Source organism: Protopterus annectens, chromosome 13.part0 (genome assembly GCF_019279795.1).
Source record: "Protopterus annectens isolate FY-2018-M chromosome 13.part0, PAN1.0, whole genome shotgun sequence".
NCBI classification, from domain to species: domain Eukaryota; kingdom Metazoa; phylum Chordata; order Ceratodontiformes; family Protopteridae; genus Protopterus; species Protopterus annectens.
In genome coordinates this window covers 722,064,015-722,083,865 of record NC_056747.1, presented here as the reverse complement: position 1 = coordinate 722,083,865, position 19,851 = coordinate 722,064,015, and the positions used below count along the sequence as shown (strand labels likewise).

General features: G+C 39.3%; 1 protein-coding gene across 1 annotated transcript in view; it reads right to left on the bottom strand.

The window, feature by feature from the left end:
* The window catches only part of TNFAIP1 (TNF alpha induced protein 1), a 550,340-nt gene that overhangs the window by 500,726 nt on the left and 29,763 nt on the right, over nucleotides 1-19,851 (bottom strand). The window contains exons 2-3 of the mRNA XM_044054883.1: nucleotides 7,025-7,231; nucleotides 6,322-6,658 (exon numbers count right to left, since the gene is read on the bottom strand). Coding sequence (XP_043910818.1) covers nucleotides 6,322-6,658; nucleotides 7,025-7,060 — 373 coding nt within the window. The 5' untranslated portion in view covers nucleotides 7,061-7,231. The remainder of the gene's footprint in view (nucleotides 1-6,321; nucleotides 6,659-7,024; nucleotides 7,232-19,851) is intronic.

Below are 19,851 nucleotides of genomic sequence, written 5' to 3'. Positions count from 1 at the left end.
GTGAAAGTATGTTATTTTCATATGTGTCATCCATTAACTCTGACCTGTGTATCCTAGTTTAGCTACCTGCCCAGGACTGCCAGCAGCCAATAGCCCCTGTATTCTCCACATTCTAACCTAGTCTCCCATTTTATTCTCTCCTCAAAGCTACTACTGTGATTTTCTTTATCTACATTTCACTAACTCATACCTCTCTCACCTCGTTCTTACCTGCATAACTGTGTTACTTATTCCTTTTGGCCACCAGGTGGCTTCCTACTATTACCTGGATTGCTCCCTTTTGGGTTATTTCTTAACCCTCAAATACCTTTGTTCTGAACCTGTATCCTCTCTCTCTCTGCTTCACATTTTCTTTACTCTTGACCCTGCCTCATCACCCTTCTAGTAAAGTTACTGCTACAACCTGTACATCTTCTCAGATTACAGCTCATTACACAAACTATACCTTTTTATCTGATATAAACCTACCTGCTGTTTCCACAGCTCACAGATTGTTTTTTCTGGGCCTCACTACTCTTTTGTGTCTTCCCCGCTCCGTTCGCCCTGCGGGCTCACTCCGCTCCCCTCCCTGCCCCCAAATCCCACCCGCCCCTGCCACCTGTACATTTATACACTCATAGGCACACCCTCACTTCTAACCACCATTCACATCCTGCCTCTTAAGCACACCCCACTCCTCTAAACACCAATCATATCTTGCACTTGTCTCCACCCCTTCATATACTGCCTCCTCCCTCCCCACTTAACTTCCTTACCTACTCCCTGATATTTTCCCTCCATCTAATTATTCCAACTCTATTACTGCATCTCCTATCATGTCTAATAAATACAGACCTTTGCTACTACTAACACTCCTAACTACTCTCACCTCTGCCTATCTTTTAACCTCCTACGAACTACCCCTACCATTTATACTTACTATCCCATTCAAACAAACCCTGGCAACTCCCCTACCTCCATCTATAAGCTATCTTAACCCCACTTATAAGACCTCCTACCTTAAACCTAAATATCACCGTCTCTCTCATTAAATACCTTATTCATAACCTTAAAAAACATGTTAACTACCATTGTAAACCTCCTCAATTTTACAACCCAATACTAATGTCCTCATTAATTGATGGAGACATCCACCCTAATCCTGGCCCTAACCCATCCCCAAAATTTGCTAATAGCCACATACTCAGAACAAAACCAACACCATTAACCAAACCCCCCAAATCACTATCTATTGCTCAACTAAATATACGTAGCATTTGCAACAAAATACCACTAATTCATGCTCTTCTAGATGTTCAACAGTTTGACATTCTCTGTCTAACTGAAACCTGGCTCAAACCTACAATAAAGGATAATGAAATTACTCCCCAGGCTACAACATCCTTAGACATGACCGCTTATACAAAAAGGTGGTGGGGTCGCTGTCCTCTATAAAACTGGACTACAAATAAGTAAAGCAAATCTTAACCTTCCATCTGACATAAATGCCGAAATAATAATTTCAAAACTTCACCTCAACCCTCACAAAACAATTAATATTATCTGTACTTATCTTCCCCCAGGTAAAAATCCTGCCATACTAGAAGACCTGTTAAATTGGCTTTCACTAAACCTCCTACAAGAAACAATACTTTTAGGAGACTTTAATATTGACTGGAACTTATGTAAACATACCAACCCAACCACCCACATTAACCTACATGGCTTCTCTCAAATCATTAACTCACCAACAAGAATAAACAAACTTAATAATAAAGAAACCATACTTGACTGGATATTAACAAATAGTCCACAGCAAAAATATACAACAGGAACTCTCCCAGATGACCTCAGTGACCACTCCCTAACATATATTATCAGGCATAAAACAAATGTTGCTATCCCCAGCCAAGTCAGAACATGCCGTAGCAAAAAATATTTTGACCCCAATCTGTTTCATAATGAACTTATGCATGTTAACTGGTCACCCTGAAATCTCTCCCTATAGATGAAGCTGTTACGCACTTTAATAATACTTTTCTAGACATCCTAGAACATCATGCCCCAATGCGTTCTATCATTATGAAACCCAAAACTGCCCAATGGCTCTCAAAAGAAACTAAAACACTAATCCTTAGCAGGAACAAAGCCTGGGCTAAATGGCGAACCACAAAAAACATAACCGATCACCTCACTTTTAGACAACAAAGAAATGTGACAAAAAAAGCCATTCTACAAGATAAAAGAACTTTTATACACAGCTTCAACATTCATCCCTTAACCAACCACATAAATTTTGGTCCTCTATTAACTTGCTGTTATCCCGGGCAAAGTTGCCACACCAAACCCACTAGACTCTAACCCTGACAACCCACTACAAACAGCTAATGCTTTTAATACCTTCTTTACTTCAGCCATATTAAAACTAGCTAAACAACAAAGCCCTGATACCTCCAAACTACAAACCCTATACTCCCTCCCTCCATTTCACCTAAAGCCTATACCAACCTCTTATATATTGTCCTTGCTTCAAAAACTAAAACCCATAACCCCCTCGGCTGACAATTTACCAGCAGAATACCTCCAAATAGGAGCTAAGGCTGTAGCCTACCCCATCTCTATACTGATCAACAGGACCATAAAAGAAGGTACTATCCCATCACTCTGGAAAATCTCTCATATTATCCCTCTGTTCAAAGGAGGTGACTCTACTGAGTATTCCAACTTCCGCCCTATAGCACTACTATCTCCTCTTGCAAAAATAATGGAGAAATGCATCCACAAACAGATACTTAATCACCTACTAAGCCACAACCTCCTTGCTAACTGTCAACATGGGTTTCGACCATTCCATAGCACTACCACAGCCTTATTAGCCTTTATTGACTCTATTAACACAAACCGCAACAATAACACTTCTTCTTCTGCTTTCTTTGTAGACCTGTCTAAAGCCTTTGATATGGTCAATCATGAACTTCTCCTCCATCGTCTAAAATCCCTCTCTCTAGACGATCATGCCCTAAGCTGGTTCATATCCTATCTGGATAACCGTAAACAGGCAGTACTCTGGAATAAACATCTCTCTGATCTCCTCCCAACTTCGATAGGGGTCCCTCAGGGCTCTATCTTAGGTCCCCTGCTATTCTCCATTTTTATAAATGACCTTCATCTAGCCATTACCCAATCAACTTGCATTCAGTATGCAGATGACACGACCATAATCTGCTCAGCCTCAACACAGACTGAGCTGCACACTCTCACACAAAAACTTTCACTACTATAGAGCAATGGTTCTCCAATCATTGTCTTCTCCTCAACCCTAAGAAAACCAAACTCCTGCTCTTTGCACCCACTCACATGTCCCCTTCTATTAACTTCACACTTACATCCAATGATGGTACCCTCATCTCTCCAGACCAAGCCACTAAACTCTTGGGTATTACTATTGACAATCAACTAAAATTTGACACTCATATCAACTCTACAATAAAAGCTACTAACAGAAAACTTGGTTCTCTCTACAGAATCAAATCTTTCCTAACTCCCAAAGCTAAAACTACCATAGCTAGATCACATCTAATATCTACCCTACTATACGCTTCACCCATTTACACTAACCTTTCTAAGTATAACCTCAACAAACTAGCTTCATCATACAACAACATTGCTAGATTTGCTACAGATTCTCCTTATAGGACTCATCATTGTCTTAATCTTAAAAACTAGGCTGGCTAGAACTACCCCACCTAATACAATCTTACCAACTTACTATTGCCCATAAAGCCCTTTATCACCCTGACAACACTCCTATGCTCTCCTCTCTCATTCAACCCTACAAAAACCTGAAGAACCTACGCTCTTCTAACAAGATACTGATTCAAACTTCCCTATCTAATAACTCAGCAGGTGACTCCACATTCTCCAACTCAGTTGGCAAAATATGGAACCAACTACCTCAAGACCTCACTACCACAACCTCACTCCCATTATTTAAAGCTAAACTAAAACTTTTCCTTTCCAATCACTGGCTATGCTCTTGTAACAACCCTGACTAACCGTTTTTTTTTCTTTCAGCCATCTGCTTCTTTCATCCCCTCACTTCTTTTTCTCATTTCCAGCTCACCTGAGTTCCCTTTTCATAAATGTCCCTGTGACTCTTTCTTAAAATAGAAATATATCTATTTTTTTCTCAACTTCTTACAATGCCGCAATACACTACCCTAGTTGTTTATTTAACTTGACTTTTTGTCTCCTACTAAGCCTCATACTGAACTCTATTGCTTATGTTTATATAACTTGTAGCAGGTTTAATGTATGTTCTATAGTATTGTATAATGTATGTTCTATAGTATTGTATAATTTTGTGTTCCTGCACTGTGTGACATTTTTAACTTGTTTTAGTAGATTGTAGTGGAGCTTTTCTCCTCGGGCCTCCACTGAAAATGGACATGTATCCAGTTGGACTAGCCCGGTTAACAAATGTAAAATAAAATAAATAAAATAAAATAAATTAGACAGTGGCATTTGCTGTTTTATTTCCCCACAGGGAAGTATAGGAACATGGTCCATGATGTTTAGCAATGGACTATAGGTGAATAGTCACCGTGCATTCTATACTTCGTTTCTTTTTTGCTTTGGTCTTCAGATGTCCTACATGTGCCCCACACCAGTTAGCTAGTGTGCCCCAGCAAGAAAGGAAACCTGGAGCTGCCACTGCATATTAGAAAAGGAAAGTGGGGAGGGTAAAGACTCCCTACATGGAGGGTGCAAGCCCCACTGCAAGAAAAGCCATTTGCATTCTATTATGTTGGGGAAGGTTTGCGTGGCATTACATACGTTGAGTATGTGGACATGGTGTTTGCAGTGTATGGGTTTGTATGATAAGCTGCAAATTGTGTGTGCAAGTTTTTTTATGGAATATGTGTTAAAGTTTTTCTGTGTTTTTTTTTTTTAATAGATCAAATCTGGTGCGATGAGTATGTAATGTTATGACGTGCTCATTATATTTACACATACATCTGCATGGGTAAATAATTCTTATAACTGAATGTGTCACATGTTTTCATATGTCTCAAGAGACCTGAACCTATGACCATCTCAATGAACATTTTTACAGCCATGCACTGGCAAGGAAAGCCACTGCAGCACAAGTATCAGAGTGACAGATGATATGTACATACATACACATTGTGGGTGTATATATACATATATTTATATACACACGCACATATACATATATATATATATATATATATATATATATTATATATATATATACATATATATATACACACACACACATACGCACCTATACTTATTTGTACATACATGTATACATACGTACATGTATGCATAAACAATTCTTTACAGTTGGTGCAACAGTGACATGTTAAATTAATCATTATCACTGGTGATATTATCTATGACCTGCACATCTACATAGCTGGAGGATGTTATCCACAAGCAGATCAAAAAGTTTGTTTAGACTATAATTCCAACAGTCGTAATGTTACAGATGGCCTCTGCCACCTACAACAGTTAATGCATGCATTATGGTTATTGGCTGTACATGGCATATGCAATGGCTGCAGCCTTATGTTCTACCAACAAAAATCTTCTACCACTGTTATGTACTGTGTTGTATTCTTTTGTACAGTTATTCACAAGTACGATACTGATGCTACACTGCAATCACCGAGCATAAATGCTTCATCATTCTGATACTTTAGCAAGCCAGAAAACCTAACATACATATTTAAACATAAAAGCAAAAGAAAAAAAAAGAGTCATATCCATAAGATATTGAAAATATTTACCAAGTTTCCTCCACAACACCTCATTTTTTTGTTTTAAAAGAAACAAATTAAAATAATCTTTAATGGTGTTAAACTGCAGAGGACAAATTTTTCATCAGTAACAGCTCTACAAAGATGTGTTGCTATATACTCCCCCACCCCCTGTTTTTATTCATTCAGTCTCTTAACAGAGCACATGCTGTTCTCAGATAAGCATTACTTCCAACGTTTAACCCTAGGTTTGTGTACTCAATACTACCGAAGAATCTAGACATGACCTTGAAGATAAAGCTCTTGTAAAGTGACTAACATGTCATTCACATTTTGTTTAAAAACAATATTATGCAAAACAAAATACTGGCACAACAATTATGTGAGGGACAGAAAATTCGGGAAATGATCCACACTCTTCCTTTGAGGGGAAAAAAACACATTAATAGGCCACTAAGGTCAGAGATCTCCCACTACGACCTTTTTAAAAATAAATGCAAAGAAATGGTCAAAACAAAGTCAGAATTTCACAATGTAGCACAGGACATGTCTTTACCTTCTTTGTCAGTTAGAACCTCCATCCTCCCACTAAACATGGCCTTAAGCATAGTGTCATGTCTTGTCAAAACCTTGACAGTAGTGTAGTACAAAGAGCCTCCAACGTTCAGACGGACATATTTGTTTCCAAAGCTGCCTCCTCTGTATTTACATGTCTTGGGTTTTGCTCCAGATGTAGAGCACAGTGAAGTCAGGCAAGTATCACCAGACATGTCCTTCTGCAAGTAGATCACAACTCTGCAGACGGTTGGTTTAATATGTGCCGCCGTCTTGTTTAGGTTCCAAGTGAAACAGCAAACCACCTTTAGAAAGTGACGTCGATTTAAGTCATTAATCTGTTGCATTAATACAAAAAAAAAAAGATAAGTAAAAAAGATAAACAGAATTTGGGAATAAATGCAAATGATTTTTTTGCCAATTGTTAAAAACAAAACATATGCAAATTGTTTGAAAAATGTCACCATGGCTTGCTTTCTCATGGTGGTGTACCTATGTCGAAACAAAATTTAATATTAAAAACTTAACACAAGACTTAATCCAAGGAAAAGGAAAGTTACATTACTGAAAACTAGGCATTCATGACAGTCCAAAAACTATTGCACTTAGTGCATGGCCACAATTCCACATTTATCATCAAGTTGACATTTATGCCAACGGTATCACAGTCTTACCACTAGGCTGAAATGTCCGTAACTCCGTACCTTTTCACAAATGTTCTCATTTTCATAATTCCACATTTATCATCAAGTTGACATGTATGCCAATGGTATCACAGTCTCACCACTAGGCTGAAATGTCCGTAACTCCGTACCTTTTCACAAATGTTCTCATTTTCATTTTATTCCCCATTACTCAGTTAATCCAACTAGAATTCAAGGGCTCAGGCTCAGCTTTTCTGCTTTCCCCTGCTAAAGGAAAAAAAAATAATGACACTAACGCATCTCAAATGAATACCTCCTAAGTTCAAAAAAGAGAGTCAAAACATGAAATGCACACTACTGAAGTGTTGTACAAAACACAAAGAAAGACTGGAAAATATATTATCCTACACCAGAGATCAATCAATATAATGCAATGAATAAATTACAATGCAAAAGATATTACAAAGCATGCCAATTACCACTGACATACAAAGCTGCAAGTTATGTACTTGTCCTTAATGAGACAACAGATATCGTCAATTCTTGACAAACATTAGGAATGTACAGCTCAGGCATTAGGACCGGTCTACTAACAAAATGCAGGCAGGTTGCCAAGTAACCCCCCTGCCATAATACAACACACATCCATTCCTTTCCAGTTACAAAAACAACTCAATGCAGAAGATCAAAAAGATTAAACAGACAGTGGTGAGAAGGATGAGGAAAATAACACCAAAGGTGAATGATGGAAGGAGGGAATGTTACTGAAGATGGACCACTTTATAGCTCTATCACTATAGTAAGGATCCAGACTCATTACATGTGAAAGATGCAGATGCCTACTTCAGTAGTTCTAGAAATGAAGAAACCCCCAAATATAGCAGCTTGTGGTGCCACATTAATGCAAATAAAGACGACTAGGTTACAGCTGCACACATGCCATCTAATAAAGCACTAATACTCTAGAAGTTGCCGGTACAGACTTATTTTACATCTCAAGATAGACGCCAGTGCAACTGGCTATGACCTAGAAAGCATACACCTGGTAACAGTTTAGTTTGATTTTGCTGAGGAAACAAACAGCACGTCATGCTCATAGAAATAATGGGTCCCGTTCCCAGTGTATCAAAGCTGCAATATTCACACAATGAGGAAGATATTCATCACATTTAAGATTACTCTTGGGGAGGGGATACAGGAAAATGAATCGACTGACTTTCATTCATTCGCAGCCACAGGTGTAGAGAGGTGAGCTTCAATTGCAACCCTTTCCTCGTAGAAAACTACACACAGTTTGACAGAAGAACCAGTAAATGAGATTCTTTTATTGGATTCCTTTATTTGGGTCAAAAGATTCTTCCAGGACTTGAGTTTCAGGACAGTGGCAACTAGAATTTCAAAACAGTGGAAGACTGCACTTCTCAAAATAAGAAATTGTTCCAAGAAGGGACGAAGTCTTTAATAGAAGGCATGAGCTGGAAAGTGCCTCACAAAAAAAAAAAAAAAAAAACCCTTACAGACCTTCAAATAAGAGAGAGAAGCAGTCTCCAGACGAGAAAGCAAACTAGAAATGGCCTTGAGGAGAGTTAGTCATGGAATGAACTCTCGCAAAGTACCAAGACCTTTGCTATCACTAGCAGTAGAGAAGCCAAGCGATCAACGTCAGCAAATGAAGGTAGAAGTGCAGCTTACCTGAAGGGATGCTGCCAGATTTTTTTTTTTTTAATATAAAAAATATAAAACTAAGGGGGGGGGGGGGGCACAGACAAGGCAACCAGGTCTGTACACCACAAAGATGCCAAGAATTATTGGCACTGAAAAACATGGCTAGCTAAAAAAACCTAACCATCTGAAGTAATGGAGGCAAATACAATAAAAGCAATCTGGTCACTGGTGAACTAGGGCATCTCCCCTCTGATCTCCCAGAAAACAAAATCAGAGAAAAATAGTTGGGACACCTGGTGATAAGATGGACAGGCAAATACTGTACACAAAGGGGGACCCCAGAAATGAAAGAATCTGTGACAGACTTACTGACTACTCCGAAGACATTTGCGGAAACCAACTGAGACCATCTACCACAGAACTGGCCTCCTATAGGTAAGTGCACTGCCACCAGAAAGTAATGAGAATTGGTAGCCCACCGCCACGAAACCATGGACTTTTCAACAAAGATGAGGTCAAAAAGTTACTCATTGCTTGGTAATGTACAAGACAGTCAGTCATGTCATCTGACTGAATGGATAGGATCCCCCCTTCTGACAAAGCCAAAAAAAGGACAGTAACACTGGCCACATTTCTACACCAATGACACAAACAAACTTCAAAGTTATCCAAGTTCCCACAGACAGTCTACCCCACTGAAATGCACCCCCACCTTGGGGCAGACGCATCTGTGATAACTAAAGCCTGAAGTCGTTACTGCAACTGGTTCCTTATGCAAAGGCTTGATTAAATCAAGTCACTAGGGCAGGTGGAATGCACACTTTTAATAAACAAACTGGACATGAAAGGAGGTCTCTGAATTTATTATGTGGTTTATTTATTTTATGGAATTTATTATTACATTTACGTGGTTTCTGACCACATAATCAGAAGAATTCACTGGAGATCCCATGTGGAATCTGGCAATAGGCATCATGAGCAGTGATGCTATCACATATGACAAAGCCTTGATGCAACTTTCCTGAAACTTTGACAAGAGAATATAATGGATACTGCTGGCTACAGGTGACAGGACCTTGCAGTGTAATCAAAGAACAGACCACGAACATAAGAATTTGGACAAGAAGAAACTAAAATTTTGGAAGATTTGCTATCACTTCAAAGTAAATCAAACCTAGCACTGATTCCCCTCTTGTGAATCAAGTCATCTTCCACTGGCATACCAAAAAGAGTTATTGTCCAAATAAACAACTATTTGCTTCCTGCAGCTTCACATGGGCTTTCACTACAGATACTCCCCTTGATGAGCACTCTACAAACTGAAATGAGTGCAAACAGAATGGAGGGGATTCACCAAATGGATAAATGACAACTAATTATCCATTTGGTTACATGACTCATAAGCAAATGCACAGGAACTTCTTTGACTGCATGGCTATTTTTACATGGAGGTCCAAAGAGCTCTGAAGAATGGATTAAACTATAACCAGACAAAAGGGCACTTCAACAGATGGGAGAACACATATCAAACCCCTGGTCCATGGTAACTAGTTCCAAAGTCTCCATCAGAAAAGGGCCAAGGAAAAAGATGGTCTGAGAAACTAGAACTGGCCACACTAGTACCACTCATCGGCAGTGGAGGCAAACTTGTGTGGCCTGCTGAAGGGGCAAAGGCTCATTTGCAAAAGAGTGTGTGTGTGTGTGTGTGTGTGTGTGTGTGTGTGTGTGTGTGTGTGTGTGTGTGTGTGTGTGTGAGGGGGGGGGGGGGAAGAGTAGAAAGAGGAGGAACAGAGTTAAGTTGCTCCATTGTGAAACCAAAAGGATGCCAAGACTGACAGCAATAGACTGTGAAAAGGGTAAGCATTAAAAAAGTAAAACATTTCCACAAAAATAAATAAATAAAAAACAAGCACTTTAAACACATCTCTCAGCCCTCACATGTAAATACAAGCTTTACTTAAGAAAACAAATAAACTTAGTTTTAACAACTTTTTCTATAAAAAACTACACTTAATATTAAAAATGTGAGTCACATGACAGTCAACAAAAATATTTTCCTAGCTTAAAATAAGTTATTTCACAAAAAAGTTAAAGTTTCTAAAACAAAAGATGTAGAAGTTTCTCTCTCCCAAAAGAACATATCCACCCAGCAAGTGAAAACTGTTAGCTGATCATCAAGCCCAAAAGCCTGCAACAGGAGTGCTCTTTGGTGACAGGAAAGCTCTGAAAGGCTTGGCACCCAAACTGTTGGCTTTGTTCGGCTGTGCTTTAGGTGATAGTTTGTGGAAGGCACCTTTAAGCTTTGAAGCTGGCCAGCTGCTACAGCCTATCCAGGACATAAGCTATGCGAAGGCTTCAGCAGTACTGATCAAATGATGAACATTACAGCAGCCTCCTTATATCATCTCCTTTACCTTTTCTGTTTTACAGGTTCATAGGCAAGTACTAGGATACAGCTGCCCTTGTGGGTCATTTTAAGCCTAACTAATTTCCCTTTTTGTGCTCGAATTAACCCATCTCGTTTGGTTAGAGATTGGCACATGGTGAATAATTCTATTTTACCTCTAATGAGAATAACTAGATCATACCACAGATAATTTCAGGGGTCCCATGCATAGGATAAAGCATTTAGGAGCCACCTCTCTCCAACAGTAGTACAGGGGTAGTCTAAGGGAAAATTTCTTGTTCCCCATCCACAGATCTGACTTGCACTTGAATATAGACAGGGATGTACTTTGTTTTACGTGGATGGGGAGTCTGTCCAGAGCAGTGGTATCCCTCAGAGATATATCTGCCCTCTAAGCTGTTTATGTGGTCAGAGGGCCCCTTGTACATCAGGCACAAAATCACTTCTTAGCAGTCTGAAGGATACAGAGTATAGTGACAGGGCTTTGAGACCATCCATTTAGGACTTGTTATTAAGGCCCTGTATCCTTTAAGTAAAGTTTCTCTGTGTGCACACCAGGTGTTGCAAGAGTCTATAAAGATACATGCCAAAGAGGGCATTATACTCAATAACTGGTCTAATGATAGCAGAGTAAATAGATCAATGATATCCACAGACGGACACTTTTCTATATTGCACAGATTATAAACATACAATTAACACATTGGTCAAAAGCTAGGTCACTATCCACATTAAGTTCCCAAATCCAGAACTCGGAGGAATACAGTCAATATGGTAGTTTCATGGGGTGGATGACTTTCAAAAAGATGAAATAATGCATTTTTTGACATTTAGTTTCAGTCCATGATTTTGGCACAAGTTATTTGAGGACAAACCTTCCTGCAGGATGGCAAAGTCTGTTCCTAGATTGCAGTTACCTGCAAACATAGGCAGCCAGAGCCTTTTGGTATTGGCTTTTACTTCACAAAAGTATATGCCAAACAGAAGAGGTCCCAACACAGAACTCTGGGGGACTCCACTGGTGAGTGGTCTCTTTGTGGAGATAGGAATTATCTGTGAGCCGGACAGCAGTCCATTAGGTGACACGGGGGTTTACTCCCAGTTTATTTAACTTTTCTACTATGCCCGAGTGGAGAATTGTGTCTAAAGTTTTGGCCAGGTCAAGGTATGTGGTGTATACCCTTTTGCCCTCATCTACTGCTTTGGTGATCTTTTCAAAGGAGTCTACGAAGTTGAGTAAGCGTGACCTGTCCTTGAATCCAAACTGAGAAGAGTCCAGTGTTTGGAGGCTCCTTGTGTCGTGACTGACCAGTTCCATGGAAGAAAAAAAGGTCTTTCCATGACTTTACATATGATACTGGTCAGACTTGTGGGTCTGTAGAAGGCCCCTACCTTATGCAGGAATAGGACTGCAGCTGTTCTCCATTCACTTGGTACAAAACCTGTAGAGAGGCAGAGGCTGAACAGTGTTGTTAGGGGTGTGGCTAAATTGTGCTTCATTCTATTTTAAGATACATCCAAGGACACTGTCAGCATCCACTGATGCACTATTTTTAGCATCTGAAAGCACTTTTAGGACTTAGCCTTGTATGATAACTGCAAGAGAGAGAGTTTCAGGTACATCTTCAGAGAGAGATGGAAGGGAGACTGTGGGATAAAAGTTAGAGCTAAACTTAATTGGACAATAGGATCGCTGTCTCTATCTTCATCCAAGTGTAGGTAACATGGTTCACAAACATTGCTGCATTGTGCTTTTGAAATTATGAACATAACTAAAAAAAAGCCTTAGGATGGTCTTTGGCTTTTGGTAGCTAGCCACAAACTTGGCTTTGGTGGATTTTATTAACCCCGAGTTATTTCAGTGACAAGGACTTAACATACGGGGAATTACTCTTCTTACTTTTGGTCAAAATTATTTTCCTTTTTGGACTTCCAGGATGGCTGCACACTAAACTTCTGCTCTCCCAGTGTGAAAAAAGAAACTGAGAAACAAGGGCTAATAATTCTGCCACATTTAGTAAAATTCAGCTACCGGCTAGAAAATGCACTGTCTAGAGTCCAGCAAAGAAGAAACAGAGAGCCTGACAACAATCAACTAGAAAACGTGAAAACACTGACTAGGAGGAATCCTGCAGCTGTTCAGCAAAAAGCATTTCAAACTACAGCTCTGGTACAAGAGATGCCTTCCAGTAATAGGAGGAAAAAAAAAATAAAATACACTCAGAGCTGATTAAAATAAAAAACAGTGAACGAGTAATCAACTCAACTCAAATAAATGGTTGGAAAAAATGGAAGCAGCTTTAAGCTGCAATTCAGATGAACTGATAAAACTGTAAAAATGGGAAGTCAAAATGAAGAAAAAGCTGTCCGAGTAAGAGGCTTCTCAAGAGGAGCAGTTTCAAAAAAAAGTTAGAGGACAGAGCATGCAGAGAAAACCTAAGATTTTCTGCTGTACTAGAGAAACTGGAAGGAAGGAAGAGACTATTATTTTTATGAAAGCACAAATAAGTAACTGGACTGGTATTCCACAGCAGGATTTGTTAACTGAAAGGGCATACTGAGTATATGCTCCAAACCTGGCCATGACAAAGCAGCGAAGACCTGTTATTAGTAAAGATACACTTATACCAGCAGAAAGAGTGGACATTGACAAAACAGTGGCAGAAGGGAAGTATTAAAAACTTGAGGAGACAGTGCATTTGTGGAAAATGATTATCTGCTGTACACCAGGCAGAAGAGAAACAAATTTATGCCAGCAATCAGAGGATGTCGAGAGGCAGGTGTGACACTCAAGTTGCTGAATCCAGCTGTCTTCAGAATATTTTCCCTGGAGGATCAGACATTTTTGATGCTTCTACAAGATAAAAATCTTACAATTTTTTGATGAATTGTTTTTAAAAATAATATTTAGAATAAAAAACTAGCACACTACATATTTTTTAAGAATAGGTTTAATGCTCAGAGCTGTATTTATACCTGGGGTTAAGTCTGCTTGTAGGTGTACTATCCAAGTATATTCCCTAGACTCCAGTAAGTTATTTACATCGCGCACCCCTGATATTTCTAAATACAGTTGTAGAAGCTTTGCTATATAGGAATAATGCATATATTTTTTACATATGCTATGTCTTTCAAATAAATAATTGTATATGCCTTCATTTCTGCACTTGAAATTTTTCGGTATATTGACCAATTCCCATTGCATTACTGGGGTATGTGTAATGTGTAATAACCACTGACTTCTTTAAATAGTGAATAGTGTACAAAGATTTTTACTTTTGCACTGAAGAAGGGTCCTATCTCAAAAGCTTGCTTTGCACATTAAAAAATTTATTGCTTGCATTTCTACGATTGAGTTTTGTTTTAAACAGGGGAACTCAAGAAATAAGGATAGAGTGGGATTTTAGATACAGATCCTCAAGAACACTAGCCATATGATATATCAACATCCATAAAAGTTAAAGTATTCTAAGAACTAAGCAAACAGAAGAATGGGAAAAGGAGATTTTGCCAACAGGGATGACTAATTAGGGGTACACAGAATAAGCAATATGGGAATAGAAAAAGGAATTTACTGGAGAAAACTGGCAAAGGAACCAAGGCATTGGGAGCAAATAACTAGGAAGGGAAAGGTAAAAGAATGGGAAGAGGCAAAGACAGCATTTGGACTGCAGGCTGGAGACAGTCTTCCTCACCAGGGTCTGCTAGAGTAGAGCATAGTCAAAACAGAAAGGAATAGGGGAATCCTAAATGAAAGGCCTTTACTGGTTGAAGTTTTAGTTGAATCTAGAACAGAAGCTGCTTGTTAAAAAATGATAATTAGTAGGGCATATAAAATATTGCAGAATAACTACAGAAATCAGAGGAGGTGACTGGGAAGAGAGATTAGATAAGCCTTAAAAGGGAACGATGGGAGGACATATGTATGGCTCCCAAGTATGCAACAAAGTCTAGAAGATTTAGGATTTTTGCCTGGAAGTGCTTGCATAGGTATTTTTATACGCCAAGACTCCAAAGAATTTTTCCTTCAGTAGATGGCAAACAGATAAGTGGAAACATATCTTTTGGGAGTGTAGTGAGTTGGCAGACTTTAAAAATTCCCTACAGAGTACTCTGCCAGAAATATTGGGTGAGCAAATGGCTGTAACTAAGGAAAGGATTCTTCCGAGCTAGGACACTGGATTGCCTGGACATAGCAATGCCTCAATTCTGGGGACTGCCAAAAAAGAAATTACTAGAAAATGGAAATCAAAATCTAAGCCAAGCGTACATGAATTATTAAATATTGTAACAGAGACAAAAGAACAGGAAGTGGGATCTTTAGAAAAAGCTGGGAGCAAATTATACAGAAATAAATGGAAATAGTGGGACTAACAAATGCAGAATAATGCTCTGGAGAAGTGAGATTTAAAGCAGGAACTGAGTATATGAAATGCTGGACTAATGACAGTTATTCAAGAGAACATATGTGATGTACTATACAAGTAAAAGAGAACAAGTTAATATGCTATTTAAAACATAAGATACAAAGGCAAACAAATGTATGTAACAAAAGGTGTTAAAAGATCAATAAAAGCTTTTAATCGTAAATCTTGTTGACATTATGGTTCTACCATGTGGGTTTGTTCCTAGAGTTTGCTCTGTGCTTGCTCCTATGGGGATACAGCTGCATCTACACAGCTGTTTACATGCTGGCATAGTATATTGGTATAAGTTTCCATGTGTGGAGTTAACTGTGTTTGGCAAGCATTTGAAGCTTGCCAACATAGCACTTACAAACAGTAGACTGTCAAACTTCTAAAAAGGTACCTTGGGTGGAAGAGCTTGCTGGTTTCAATTTTATTTCAAAAGAGACTACTTTATGGTCAGATGTAACATGAGATGAAGACATGCAAGGGACGATGCAAGATACTCCCATATTAGCAAAGACAAAATCAAAGATGTTGCCCTAGTTGGGACTCTACAAGTTATTTCAAGACATTTGCAATGACAAAAACCAGGAATATCTGTACTTGTGCACTAGTGGTGGTGTAGGTTTCCCAGTCTACAGATGGAAAGTTCAGATCACATAGGAAAATGGTATTGGGTTTAAAATTGAGCAATTCTAGTTCCCTTACTTAGGTGGTGTGGCTTTCATGTGACAGAGGGAGCTCTATAGCTAGTTAATATATGGTACATAATCTGATGGTTAGACACAAAGAAGCTCAAGTTTGTCATGCTGCTTTACCAGCCTTGATGTGAGTCTCTTCTGGATGAACACTGAGATGACACCACCTTTTCCCCTTCCTGTGCAGTAGCAGGTCTTCTTGGGTGGAAAGCATTATAGCCCTGCACAACTGGAGTGCTCTCCATTAACTTTAAGCCATGTCTTAAGTCACTACGCAGACATCAATGCCCTTCAAGGTGAGAAGGGCTTGTACGGAGTGGAATTTGTTTAAGCTCCTAACATTGATCAGCAACACCTTCATATTTCCCTTTGCTTGTTTCATTAAGTTATGTTTTCTTACAGTACATTGTCTGATGTCTTCAAAGATCCTTCTTTCACCTGGATATAAGAGAATACTCCATTGACTGCCTCCACCTGGATATAAGAGAATACTCCCTCGACTGCCTCCAGAGCTGGATAGTCTGGGGGGAAAAAAACAGACTGCTACAGTATACTCCAAGACTTCCTCAAACACGAGGGACCCTAATGGAAACCAGACTGGAGGAAGGGAGGGAACAGATGCCCATTGCCTGTGCCCTTCTGCTGTGGATGTACAACATACTGAAACCACATCTTAAAAAAACGTAAAAACGCAAAACTTAAAGCTGAAACCACATTGGCTTATAGATCGTCTGGGTACTTAAAGGTAAACTGCTGAAGGTGGAAGTTGGTACCCACAACACTGAGGATTTAACCCGGTACTATTTTTTTTAATTTTTTTCAGATGCTCAGGGACTTCACTACTTAACTCATTTACTCTAGTACAGCTCTTTTGAGTATGTATCTTTAACTCCCAGTGGGTTTGGCTTAACCAAATATTCATCTCTCTGGAACTTCAAGTGTTACTACAAAACTAAGTGGCAAACTATTCAGGATAAATTAATCTTTACACTGATGGCATTCATTCAGTTCAATGTTTTAAATTGGATTTTATAAGCTAAAAATAAGTCAGTGAATATTAATTCTGCAATATCTCACTAACTATTCAAGCAAGACACACTGCCAGCAGGATTTTCGTCATATAGCTGTGAGTTTTCATACGAGACTATGCAAGTCTTTCTACACAATCTGAATGTTAGGATATTTACAGAAATATAAAAATGATTACAATACAAATAGACAGTATACAAATAATATTCAATATCTCTTTAGACATTAGACAAAAGTCAAATATCATTAAAATTGTGTTTGGCATCATGTATGCTTGAAGATGAAATTTTGTGATAATTCCAAAACCACGCAACGTGAAGTAACGCAAATGTGAACAAGCGATATTTGATGTCTAGAGGCAATCAGGAGTTCACTGCAAAAACATCTGGAGATGCACTTAGCTGTAATGAGTTAACAGGAGAGGTGAGGTCCTATGGATCATCCAAAGTGACCTCAGAGTCCTTGGCACGGTTTAGTGCAGCCAAGAGTGCCAGCACTTAGAACCTAGCAACTCATTCAGTAAAGCTGTATGCTTTATATGTCTTAAGACTAGAAGCAGCAGTTGTCTGTGGGTCCATTTGGCAATTCCTTCACCGTATGTTGCTGTTTAATCAGCCATGTCCCCACTGGAAATACATGCAGTCAAATAGTTAACCATCACTAATATCAAAGTGGTACATGCAAAAGCCTACTTACCAAACCTGCCTGCAGCATTATACACCTTGTCAGTAGGATAAACTTTGGGCTGTGATTGGAAGGAGCTTTGTGGACAGCAGCTGCAGCCATAATCTCATCTGGATTAGGAACCACAAAAAAAAGTGTGTGTGCTGTTTGGGCAAAAAGCAGAAAATCCAGCCTGCATTCTTGAGAACAAAGACAACTATGGCAGAGATTGCTCATTTGACTGTTGCACAATTTTAAGGATGACCACAAAGGGAGGGACTACCCCAGAGAACTGGAGAGGTGAACTGGCAGGACTTGCTTGGCAGTACGCAACACAAAGCGGAGTGGTTTATAGGACCAGCCTACCCCAGTACGCAGCACAAAGCAGAGTGGTTTACAGGACCTGCCCACCCCAGTGTACTATTTTAGCAAACTCTCCAAATGTGGGATCACTTGCTGAATGGGGTACAGCTAGCCCCCCGGATCACTCAGACTATATATGGGGGGTGGGTGAAGGCACTTTGTCTTGGCCAGATATTTCTTGGGACTTCTTTCAGCAGTTTCATATTCAACAGAGTCTATGGTCCTCTCTGCAGGTGGATGATGTATGGCCTACTGGGAGATGATAGTTCCCAAGGCAAGAGGGCAGGTTTCTGAGCCTGGCAAGAGGGAGGGGCTAGTGATATAACCTGTACTTAAAGAACCTTAGTAGTTCTGAAGCCACTAGAAAGCAGCTAATTCAACAGGCTAAAAAGTAGAAGAAAGTCCCCACTGCTGTGCCCCCAGAACCAGGAAAACCAGCCCAATACCATGCTTGGAAAACAAAGTACAAAAGATACAAATCAACCTGGCATGGACAGGAATGATGCCAAGAAGAGACACCAAGATCAACAATGCAGACAATGCCAGTTATCAAGAATACTACACAAAGAAAGAAGACATCATTATTTTTTTTTTATGTTGGCCCAGCTAAAGCACTGGAACGACAAACAGAAGTTGGAAGAATGAATGGTGGAGTAGCTGAAGCCAAGATTGGAGGAGATGGAACCAACGGCCAATGCTGATGAAAAAGCAGCATCTTGAATTAATCAGAGGAAACAGGGAGAGAGGACTTGCAACAGCAGTGTCCAAGTCTCATCTCAACCTGTTTGTCAAAGACCATCATTTACCCAAGAGTCACATATCTAGAATAAACTGAATATAAAAGTAGCTGCAGAAGGAGCCTCCACAACTAAAACGGAGGGAATTACTAGCAACCTCAAACTTATTCACAACTAAATTTAGGAATATAAATATTCCAGATAAACAGTAGCTTCAAAATCTAATCTCGAAATTGCAGCCATAGTTTTAGGTGGCATTACCTACAAAGTTGGATCCTGCTTCTTTTGAGAAAGTAATATTAAATTTCTCTTGAGAGTTTGGAAGAAATCGGAGAACCAAAAGTTTGAGAAAAATGATATTATATTTTGAACAGCTTAAAAAGTGCACAAGAAAGAAAAGTTTGACAGGCCTTTCTACATCTGCAGCAAGTACTTTCATTAAATACTTTGCAAATTCAGTAGTCACTAGTATGTCTCTCCTACCTTACTATAAACATTACCCAACAGCGCATGGAACCGCCTAACAACGGGCTCGTTTGGAGGAGAAGGGGAAACAGATTCCCTAGGCCCCACCATGCAGTTAAAAGATTTCTTATACAATGAAAAACATTCCTAAAACAGTCAATAGCTGCAGATGTAAATGATGAAAAGGAAAAAATAATCGGCCATCCTGAGCAGCCATGTTAAATTCATTGCAATATACATTTTATTCTGTAAAGTGCAACTTGGGGCACTTCCTTCATAAAGATGCAGTAAAGCAGAACAGAGACACACACACACACACACACAGAGACACACACACACAGACAGAGAGAGAGAGACACACACACACACACACACAGAGACAGAGAGAGACACACACAGAGACAGAGAGAGAGAGACACACACACACACAGACAGAGAGAGACACACACAG